The sequence below is a fragment of the Acomys minous genome (genome assembly GCF_964271855.1).
Source record: "Acomys minous genome assembly, chromosome: 3".
Classification (NCBI taxonomy): Eukaryota; Metazoa; Chordata; class Mammalia; order Rodentia; family Muridae; genus Acomys; species Acomys minous.
Genome location: NC_140485.1, coordinates 139461598 through 139473695, shown reverse-complemented (window position 1 = coordinate 139473695; position 12098 = coordinate 139461598). Strand labels below are relative to the sequence as shown.

Below are 12098 nucleotides of genomic sequence, written 5' to 3'. Positions count from 1 at the left end.
TTCAAGACAGGGTTTCTCTGTGTAGCCGTAGCTGGGCTGGACTCACTTTGTAGACCAGGCTGGCCTCGAACTCACAGTGATCCACCTGCCTCTGGCTTCCAAGTGCTGGGATTAAAGGTGTGCGCCGCCACCACCCAGCCCACATCTCTTTTTTCAAGACAAGGCTTCGCAGTGTAGCTTTGTAGACCAGGCTGGCCTCAAATTCACAGAGATCCCCCTACCTCCACCCCACCCCCACCCCACCCCCACCCCACCCCCAGTATTCTAATCTACTGTGCTTTTCAGGTGATTATGCTGTAGATTTTAGACACTGCATGTGAACATATATAGTTTTGTATGCAACTGTATTACACTTGGGCAAGTGGAAAAATAAGCAGCCTAACTGCCCTGGGGCCTCAGTACTTCTGTCTCCTCACTCTCTGCCCTTGACCTCAAAAACTTCTGCTATCCTGTGCATGAGAATTCTGGCCCTCGAGCTATCCAGTGCCACTTACTCTCTCACACCTTTTTAAAAGACCTATTGAACACACCTTCTTCTTGCACTTAGTTTATTTTACTTGGATATTTCCATATTAAACAAAACAAAACAAACAAAAAAAAAACCACCACAGCTTAATGGCTGAAGAAAAGAGTGAATCTAGTCTTGCACAGTTTCCATGCGTCAGGAATCTGAGAAGACTTGACCAGATGATTCTTGCTCCTGGTAGTGTGTGGAGTTATAGTCAAGATGCCAACCCTGGCGAGAGTCACCTCTGGCCTTGCCTGGGGTTGGAAGATGTGCTTTAGAGATGGTTCCTGTGTGGGTGGCAGCGGAGTCACTGTTGGCTGTTGCTAAGAGGTCCTGGTGCTTGTCACATGTCAGGCAGCTAGAGCCACCCCACCACCAGGGATGTTTGTCCTGAAACGGAGAGGGAGAGAGCAGGCAGGAGCCAGCCACATTTCTGAGAGCATGGGGTCACATGCGCTTTCACTCACTACTCTTGTGATGAATGAATAGCCCACTCAATGTGGGGTAGAACTGAAGTTAGGGGTGGGTCTTGCAAAAGTATCATAGCGACTGCTCACCACGGAGCCTGCTGAGGCTTTCTACAACTCTAATAAAACGTAAAATATTCTGCCAAATGTTAAAACGGTTTGTGTCCCTCCCCTGGCCACTCTACATGACTGTGTTCCCTTAAGACCTTGCAGTTAGCTCCTTATTAGTGCATCCCTTCAAGTTTCCAGCACATTGCTTTCTGGTGTGCATTCCCTGAGACTCTGGAACCACAGCGTGCGCTTTACCAGGGTGAATGAAGTCCCAGGGACAAAATAACGAAGAGATGGAGAAAGGATGTGGTAATGACTAAATGTGAGTTACACGGGATTAACCTGCATGTGTTACATCTGGGGTAAATATAAAAGCATTGGTGCAGTTTTTGTAAACCCTAGAGAATAGGGTCCCCAGGTGTGCAATACCATGCAACAATGGCCTGCCTTGTCTGAGGTGTGAAGTGGCTTGCCACAGGCTTTGTTTCACTGAATCTCCATCAGTTGTGTGGACAAATGGTCTGTACACCACTCCTTTAATGAAACAGGGAACCATTGCTTGCAAATAACTCCTCAGTAATGTCAAATAACATGTTTGCAATTATTTTTACGCAAGATTGAGAACTTTATTTAACCTTTAATTAACTGCTCTATAGCCTATCTCAGTAGGGTAAAATCGTTTCTAGATTGATCAAGTGACATTTATATATAATTTGATCAAAGGGCACCGAAGAATATCAGGAGGAGCAAAAGACCCATGAGAAATAAGTCCCATGGCTCCTCCTCCTCAAAAGGATAACTCGCATCCACCCTTTTGTTCCCATTGCTCAGCCAGCTCCTTAGAGCGCAGGTCAGAATTCTGAAAGCGGCCTCCAAGAAGACCTCAATACATTCAGTTTCTCTCTTTCCAAACTTTCCCCACCAAAACAGAATTCCCACCACATGTTCAGAAACTGTCCTCATTTGTTCAGATTGTCATATCAAAGACTGAAGCCAAGTAGTTTATGAACAGTAGGAATTTACTTCTTAATGTTTTAGACTCTATGTGGCCCAAGACCAAGGTAGTAGGAGTTTTGGTGTCTGATGAGAATGTGCTCACTGGCTCTTGGACAGGGCTTCTCTGTCCTCACATGGTGAAGGGATGAGGGAACTCTTGAGGGCCCCCTCTGTCCTCACATGGTGAAGGGATGAGGGAACTCTTGAGGGCCCCCTCTGTCCTCACATGGTGAAGGGATGAGGGAACTCTTGAGGACCCCCTCTGTCCTCACATGGTGGAAGAGATGAGGGAACTCTTGAGGTCCCCCTCTGTCCTCACATGGTAAAGGGATGAGGGAACTCTTGAGGTTCCCCTCTGTCCTCACATGGTGGAAGAGATGAGGGAACTCTTGAGGATCCCCTCTGTCCTCACATGGTGGAAGAGATGAAGGAACTCTTGAGGTCCCCCTCTGTCCTCACATGGTGAAGGGATGAGGGAACTCTTGGGGACCCCCTCTGTCCTCACATGGTGGAAGAGATGAGGGAACTCTTGAGGTTCCCCTCTGTCCTCACATGGTGGAAGAGATGAGGGAACTCTTGAGGACCCCCCTCACAACTGCACTAACCTCATTGATGAGGTCTCTGGAACCCAGCAACCTTCTCCAAACCTTGCCTCCTAATATGGTGTCTTTAGGGACAATGACTCGGTACATGAAGTTTAAGGAGACACAGGCATGCAGAACACAGGACAACCTTTAGTGCATACCAGTCAAGAGAACATACGCTGGGATTGTCTCCTTGACTCATACCACACTCCAGTGCAAAGTCTGCCCTGTCTTCCTCCATGTCTTCTCTCCTCTTTTTCCTTGTCTACCTGATTTTCATAAGTCCTAGCATCTTACTTGCTTATTTATTGCTGTGATAAAAACACCATGACCAAGACAACTTATAGAAAGAAGCCTTCAGTTGGGCTTATGGTTTCAGAAGGTTAGGCTTGACTATGGCAAAGCAAAGACATGACACCAGGAACTACAAACAGGAAGCAGAGAGAGTTCACTCAAAGCCATCCCCAGTAATACGCCTATCCCAACCAGGCCACACCTCCTAATCCTTCCCAAAGAGTTCTACCACCTGGGAACCAAGCATTCAAAATAGGAGCCTATGTGGGGGGGAGGGGGCACATTCTCATCCAAACTACCACACTAGAAATGTTTTCATAAGAGATCAGCACTATTACTTCATGGTTTTATAAAGAAATTCAACTTTCTGGTAATTCTCTATGAAATGCAATTATATTTTATAACTTCTATGTGTGTGAATATGTATCTGTATCATGTATATACATATAAATATATGATAGATAGATAGATAGATAGATAGATAGATAGACAGACAGATGTTTGTCTGTGTCCAACATATCCAGTAAGCTGCCTTTATATGTATGTATCTCAACATGAGCATTTCTTTACCTTACATTATTTCCATAGCTGTGCATGTATATTAATTGCACATGTACAATAGACAACGGAAATTCTGGAATAACTCATCTATCACTTCTTGTGGTTTGGATGTTTCTCCTTTTTCCCAAGAGAACAAAGGCAAGCACAAGCACTTATGTTTTCTCCTGTTCCTGATAGACCAATTTCCCATGGTTATTCTCCACACCCTGTGCCTATGTGGTGGCTTCAACTTCAAGAGAGATAAAGGGTCATGGTCCCTACTCGTGGCACTGGCCACATCTCTGCTTCTTAGACTTTGGCTCCTTCACTTCTCACTGTCTGCTAAGCTACTCCACCAATTTCTCCCATTTTTATCTACCCAGATGTTCTCTAAAGCCCTGTCTGAAGTCATAGCTTTTGTAGCAGTGAGAGCTGTCTGGTGCTAGCTGCTGTAATAAGCATCCCCTGAAGGCTTACAGCTGGGCTGGTGACTACACTTGTGGATCCCTGGCTGCTACTGCTCTGGACTTGCCCTTCACACTGTAGAGAGAAGCTCTGTCACATGATGTGCACCGCACCACAGGGCTATCTGCTGCCAGGAAGCTTCTTTCCAGCCCCATGCATGGCAGTAGCCCCTTCTCTTTTTGGTAATTAGAATTAGCTACAGTGACAAATTACTCTTCCACCTCTGTCTCAATGTGAGGACCATAAGTGCCCAGGCATGTTCTCTGTAAGGACTCTTCTTCCCACATCCCTAAGGAGGACATGCCTCCCTCAGCTTCACCACACCCTGCTTCTTCTGTGAGGTTACAGTGGTAAAGGGCATTGATATGCCTTTTACTTAGGATGGTGTGTCCATTCAGGCCTCAGCCTTGGGCTTCTAAGACCCTCTATAATAAGTGGGATGCTAAATCTTTGTAAAGTTTGTCTCACCTAATGGTTTCCTATGTATTTTCCATCTCTTGTTAATCTGTTTTCAGCACCAGGATGTCATTAATATCTGTGAGTGTGTGAATTGCCTCTATGCCTTTGGACTACATTGTAACTGGAAGAGAAACAATAAGTGTGGAAGATAGATGCTGCCACCTACCCACCATGGACAGCCTCTTCCTTAGCTTTCTTTCCTATAGGGAAGGAAAGTAACCCATGTGCCTGAGGGCTGCAGAGATGGTTCAGTAGTTACGAGCGTACACAGGGCTCTATAGCGGACCAGGGTTTCTTCTCATCCTTAAGGGACGTATAACTAACACTCAGGGATCCAATGCCCTCTTCTGGCCTTCTCCAGCTCTTCCAGGCAGGGGGTAACCATACATACATTAAGGCTCATACACACATACACATACAGTAAAAAAAAAAAAGTTTAAGAAAAACCTATGTGCTGAGACTCTGGGATGGCAGACGTGGGTGGATTAGTTTGATTTTACAGATTATTATTTGCTTTCTAGCATCACCTTTAAACATACCTTTTAGGTTTATTATCTACAGGATACTTAAATGTGTTTTAACAGTCTCACCAGTGGTTGCTGGTGACTGTGGCAGGTTGGCAGCCTAAGGCTCGTCCACATAATATCACCATAATCATAGTTAAGAATATCTCTCTCATCGTTTATCCATTCAGACGAAGGTAAAACATAGCTGCTACATAGATCACGCTAAGTGTGTGCACATGTGTGTGGAGTATGTCAAGTCAGAGTTAAGAAAGCTCTATATGTTGTAGTCATCAGCAGGAAAGCTGTCGGAAGGGAAAGGGTTAAAAGTTCGGAACAGTTAACTAAGGCCCCCCTCCCCCTCCCCCAAGCAGGAAGCAGGAATCAAAGCCCTGAAGGGGACTGTGGCACACTCAGAAGGGAGGCCGCTTCATCATCTCACTCAAATTCATTTATTGTTTCTCTTCCACTTACAATGCATTTCAAGGGACTCTAGCACAGAGAAAACAGACTGTGGTGTTAACACACCAGGGGATGTTTTCCGCTTCCTGTGGTAGGTGCCGTTTTGAAATAAGTGAGATAACAATCATCTCAGCCTTACAGTTGTTAAGAAATTATTTGCTATAATGCTAATATTTAATCTTGATTTTTCTAAGGCAAAAAAAAGATCTTGTAACTGCTGAGAACTGGCTGTGAATGAACATGTTTGTAGTCTCTCTTTGCCTAGGCAACAGGCTCCTCTAAACTGACTGCAAGGCCATTTCACTATTGAACTGGGAAAGATCTCAAATTAATATAATCAATTTGTGCCCTTCACATAAGCACATGTGGTTCATTTGCTGGCAAAACGATGAGACTCTTCATGGGATTCGTTTTCTTATAAACTTTAACCCTGTGTGAGCTGCTTCTTTGTTGGTGTGGTAGAGCAGCCAGGCCGAGGACAGCATGAGGCGGCTGCGGTTTGTTTTTGGCTTACGGCTCCATTGGGACAGTGTCCGCCATGAGGGAGAAGGCATGGCAAGGAAGCAGGAGCAGAAAGCTGCATGGTCACATATTTGTCTACTCATTAGGAAGGGTGAGATAGAGAACAGGAAGTGGCTCAGGGCTGTGTATCCTGAAAGTCCACCCACAGTGACACATTTCCCCCAGCAAGGATCCCCCTCCTAAAGGTTCCTTACCCTCCCCAACAGTGCCACCCACTGGAGACTAAATGTTCACATACATGAGCTATTGGGGCATCTGTCACTCTAATCACCACATAAGGCAATCCAAAACTTTTTAGGATTTGTATATATTGACCTATTAGAAATCTTATAACCATATTTGAGAGACTGAGTGCTTACATAAGATGAAAGTTATAGAACAGACATAATTCTTAAAATAGAAAAAAAACTCCCGTGGGCTAATCTCTTGCTTCTAAATTTCCCTTTTTTGTTTGCTAAGGTAACGGGGCTCTCTGCTGGGGATAGCACCTTTGGTGCAATGGTGATTTTGGCAAGTTATGACTTTATATGTTATTATAATTAAATCCAAGAGATGATGTAAAAGCTCGCAAGGCCTGCTTCTGTGGGAACATCAATGTAATGTAAAGGCAGTATCCGCTACAGGGCGGGCACAGTGGATAAGGAGGAAGAACATACATGTGCTATGTGGTCAGTGTGTAGTCAGGGACTGGTCAGTGGAGGTAGACACCAGGGGTATCTTCTTTAAGGGTGTGGTGTGTAAGCAGGTTAATGAGGAGCAAGGCAGACTTCTTGCAAAGACGATACTTAATCTCAGGTTTAAATAACTTATTGATAAACTATTGACTTTAAATATAAATCAGCACAATTAATGTTCTAATAAAGCTCATGGAGTATAGAAGAGTCCCTTATGCATTATATGGATCCAACGCTTGCCAGTTAAATAACCTGCAGCCTGTGGCTAAGGCAGGAAATAGGTGAGTCATCCAGCAGGTAACAGGGATTCTGGGATAGAGCCACGCCCACAAGATTCAGCTGTTGAGATGTGAGAAGATGGATACATGGTGCCTGAGCTCAGGTAACCAGCCATGTGGCAGAATGTAGATTAGTGTCGTGGGTTATCTTAAGTTTTGAGCTAGTCAGAGAAAAGCCTAGATAAATGGCCTAGGTATAATATTTAATGAGTCTCATGAGTCATTATTCCAGGAGCTAAGGGATGGGGGGAAAACACACACGTGACATGATGAGTTAACACTGCAATGGAGTGGCTCCCCTGTTTAAGGTACAGCCTTAGAATCGATGAGTTCAAAGTCAGATAGCACCAGTAATGGCACAAAGCAACCCTCACTTCTATAGAATTCTCTCTAACTGGGAGGTCCCATAAAAACTGCTCCTTTGTCTGTGCAGGAGCCCCGTCCTGGTCTTCCAGTGTAACCACCGTCACGTGATCTGCTTGGACTGCTTCCACTTGTACTGTGTCACAAGACTCAACGATCGGCAGTTTATCCATGATGCTCAGCTTGGCTACTCCCTGCCGTGTGTGGGTAAGACAAGCCCTTTATTCTTTCCTACCTCTTAATCTTAATTAATAGCAGAAGAACTGCTGATGTAAACAGTTTGAGGTAAGCTTAACCTCGGCCCCAGGGGTTGAAGGTTTAAACGTGGCCATTCCCTAGTAAGAAGCCTGGGAGCTGTGTCGCACTTGCACTTGAATATGTGTGCCTTGCTTAAAGGCAATGAAAATAAACTCCAATGCTATTCATCCAAGATGAATGTCTGTGGCGTTGGCTGACGATTTCTGGATGTAGAACAGTTTTAGGCAATTGTCCCAGTAGAACAGCCTTGTGCTGGGGATTGATGTTGAGTATCTTCCCATGGTATCTAAGCATTTGTTACAATGTCTACACAGTCCTTTGTGCATCTTAACTGGGTTATTTGTTATTTGCTATTGAGCTGTGGGTCTCTAGAGTGGAAGAGATGGCCCAGTGGTAATGGAGCTTGCAGCTCAAGTCTGATAACTTGAGTTTCATCCCAGAACCCATCATGGAAGGAAAGAACCTACTTCAAGTTGTCCTCTGGCCTGCTCACGGTCAGCCATGACACACACATGCATACACAAGCATACACAATAGGAATTAATAATAATAAATAAAATTTGAGATATATAGATCCTAGATTTTATCATCTAGTATTAATATTTACCCCCTTCTACAGTTTATCTGTTTACCAATCATTTTGACAAAGTCCAATTTATTGATGTCTTTTGTTATTTTGGTGCCAAATATTACTCACTGTCATATCTGAGACAGTGATAATTTACTTCTATGGCTTCCTTGGATTTCTGACCTCTTATAGTAAGTCACTGATGCATTTTGAGTTATTTTTGTGTATTTAATGTGATTGGTATCCCTGGATCCCTGGATATAATGAGATTGAATGTGCCGCTAATTTTAGTATTGTAACTAGACACATAGACATTCTGTGACACCTGACTCTGTGCTTAAGATTGAGCTTTGATTTATTTCTCTTTTTTATCTTTAGTTGGAATCACAGCAAACATGTCTATGCCTCTAAATGACAGAGATCCAAACAGAAGAGGCTAATTGCAGTGTTGACTCTGTAAGTCACGCTGTACAATCTTCAATATTTTTATCTGCCAATAATGAAATGTTTCATCATAGTTTACATATATGTATAGAAATATAAGGATTAAAACTCACTGAAACATATCACGTTTTCACATTTTTAACAAAAACATCAAAACCCTGAGCATCATTTGTGGATTTCCAATTTTATATATTTGAGGATGGGTCAGGCAGTGCACATGCGCCATGGCGCCCATGTGGAAGTCAGAGGACAACTGGGGCCGGGTTTCTTTTCTCACCATGTGGGCTGCAGGGATTTCAAGTGCCTTCACGTACCGAGTTACCTCACCGATCCCAGTATCATTACTGGAGTAATCTAGTAAATCATTCTCCTCACTAAATCACAGACTGTGGAAATATTTCCAAGTTCTCATCTTAAGGCACATTTTATACTCCGGACACATTTAGAGATTAATTCGTTTTTCATAGTTCTAATTGTAGAAATGTTTGCGCATACAGAAGTAAAGAACAAAACTACAGTGGGACCCCATGGCCCTTCTACTCGTGCGACAGGGTGGGGTGCTCATCTTACGATTCCTGCACAGTGACTGGAGTCCTCCGTTCCTGTAGCAGCTCTGGGTCCCACCAGTGGGAGCTGTGTTTGCAGATCAGGGTGTGATCACTCACCTGGAGCATTCTTTACATCTGGGTTTCTTCCTATCTTAGCCTAGCTGGGGAAAAAAAAGCTGGAAAATATGCATTTTAAAATATAAATTACAATTTAGTTTACATGCACTCTTTCGGTTCAGATGCAGGCTTTTGGAATTTTTATTGAAAATTGCCAGTACTGCAACCAGTGTTCACTTTTCCCTTGGCAATAATAATAATAATAACAACAACAATAATAATATCCCTCTTACTGAGTGACAGCTGAATCATTATCCATGCACACTTCAGAGCCTTGTCTTTCCCTTCAATGGTATGCACCGTTATAGTACAGTGATCACTCCTAAATATGACATAGTCCCTCCATTCTTCAAAATACAGCATCGCCAAATCCCATTATGTACAGATACCTCACTTCCCCTCATTGTTGCACACTTGCTTTCTTTCTCTTTTATTACGTTGTTGTGACTAGTTGACTAGTGTGGGCACAGCCTTTCATACTGCTGTTAGAATATCCCAGAAATAAATTCCTCGTCAGAGGGGTTGCCAGAACGAAAGCTGGAAGGGAGAATGTGTGTTTATGTCACTGTTTCCTGTTTCCCTTCCAGAAGCCCCAGGTAGGCTCTCTGCCACCGCCCTAGAGAGGCCAAGAGGTCAGGAGACATTTCCTAATTGTGTATTTGAGAAGTGAGAGTTTCTCGTTGTTCCTCTCACTGTTCAACCCTTTCCTGGGTCTAAGATGGTCATTTCTTTTTCTCGGTCATTTGTAAACTGGGAGATGGGGTAAATGACTGTGTCCTAGGAGGTGTTTGGACATAGCATGATGCTGACAGCCCCAGAGCATCACTGCAGGCCTGCAAAGTTAGTTGCTGCCATTTTTACAAGAATGTATTTAATTTAGCCTCGGTGTCACTAATTTTCGTCACAGATCCTGAAGAACTGTGCTGAGCAAAGCTCCACCAGGCTCCACTCCCTCACTGAGCTGTGTTACATAGGCTCCAGTTGTGTTCTAAGAGCCTGTTTGATAATTACCGGGTTTCATTTTTAACTAAGAATATCAATGAGGTTGAGGGCCGCAGAGCTGTATACGCCGGAGTCTGCCTTCTTGTTTTAACAGTGAGTGAGGCGGCCACTAATGAACTATCACATTTGACGAGAAACAAAACGCTCTGTATTTGTGTATCTTACCATAGAGAAAGAATGCGGGAAATCCCCACCAGCTGAGACAGTCAGCAGCAGCACACCTCTCACTCGGCACAGCGAGCAGCCCCCTGAGTGTTCATGGCTTCATCTCTTCAGTGATGTTTCCATGTATGTTCCCACATGTCTCTCTGAAAACACTTACTCATAAAAACTCACCTCACTCAGCAGCAGTGTCTGCTATCCTGTGTTCTCTTCACTTTTTAAAACTTGACTTGGATGCTATTTGTTCATGGTCTTTCCACATTACGTGAAAAAGATTCAGGTGTGGCCATATTTTTTTTTCCGTAGTGTGGGAATCACCTGCTCAAGCGAGACATCCTTTGCATATACTTCTTGCTCCATTTTAAACTATCATGCCTGGTGCAATGATTTCTCAGTCACCACTTTATCAAAGGAAGACTATGCACTCCACCTAGGGTCCTTTGTTAAGGACAGCACTTCCCAAATCCTGAATATTTGGTATTGCCACTTTCTCTTATGCTCATCGACTTTTCTGGCATTGGAGACAAGTCATTGAACGATCGGGTCTTTAAATCAGCTCCGTGGTTTATGCATAGGCCGAAGTACATTCTGATGCCCAGGAGTAAAATTGGGTCACCCTGGTACAGTATGTACAAGTTAACATTTTCTGTTGCTGTGTCAAAGTACCTAATCACAGCAACTTAGGGAAATAAAAGTTTGGTTTTGGCTCACATTTTGAGGAGACAGGCCATCATGGTAAGGAGGCAGGAAGGCAGTATTGAGGCAGCTGCTCACCTAACACCTGCAGTCAGGAAGCAGGGAGTGCTGAACAATGCTTAGGTTTTCTTCTTCTTTGTATAGAGCTCAGGTCCCCAACCCATGGAATAGGTCTCCACACCTTAGTCAAAGCTTTCTGTAAACAAAGAGCTCATCACGGACACACCTAGTGCCTCTCTGTTTCTATGGTGATTATAGATGCAGTCAAGTGGATGGTGAATATTGACTGTCATGGGTAGTGTGATTTCTGTCACACTGGAGGCTAATGTGGCTGAGACATCAACCCTGGGTATGTGGTGCCAAAGTCCATCTGTGCTGTCAGCTCTCTGATGCCTAGCTTCCTGCTGGTGCCAATTTGCAAACCCAGATGCCCATCTCAGTCACATGGTCCCCTTATACCTTCCCGTGCCCAGGCCACACTTGGGTGCAAGTAACTGATGGGCTCTCAGGAAAGGCACCCGGTGTTTAGTATGCTGTAGGCGACAGGACTGGGAATGGGAAGCCATGGCAGCTATGAGTGTGACGGCTTCTGCCCAAGTCTGCTTTATCCCTACATCTCTGATATGGTACCCAACATAAGCCTTTCAGTAAATGTTACTGGAGTTAAAAATGAGATTGTCAAACACAGAAAAAACAGCCTGTTTCCAGAACATGTGACAAACTTCACATAAAAATAGGGGCTTTCAGGGAAAGTGCATGGTGCCTCTGAAGTATCTCCTGCTTTCTGCTTTCTGCTGGACCGTAGGTCACTGACATTGCCTGCTAGGAACTACTTTGAAGTGTGAGTGGGGCCCTCTCAATATACTGCCAAGGCTGAGCGCTCACTAAGTTGGTGGGGCCTCCGAACTGGGCTGGTTTATTTTAGAACTCATGCGATGACAGCTGTGAGAAGCCTGGACAACACAGGCTTCTCATGCCCCTGGGATCCCATTGGCACGGAGCCCACCTTCCCAGCGGCATGCCCTGGACACTGCCATGATTGACAAGCGTGTTTGGGGAGGAGGTGGCAATCTTGTCATGGTTTGCCTTTTGCTCTCCTGGTCCTGGGTCACTTTGCATGTAATTTGTGTGCTAAGA

General features: G+C 44.3%; 1 protein-coding gene across 7 annotated transcripts in view; it reads left to right on the top strand.

Moving 5' to 3' along the window:
• The window catches only part of PRKN (parkin RBR E3 ubiquitin protein ligase), a 1133456-nt gene that overhangs the window by 736229 nt on the left and 385129 nt on the right, over positions 1–12098 (top strand). For all 7 annotated transcript variants that reach the window (XM_084777800.1, XM_084777801.1, XM_084777799.1 and 4 more), the window contains one exon: positions 7237–7373. In XM_084777800.1, coding sequence (XP_084633926.1) covers positions 7237–7373 — 137 coding nt within the window. The remainder of the gene's footprint in view (positions 1–7236; positions 7374–12098) is intronic.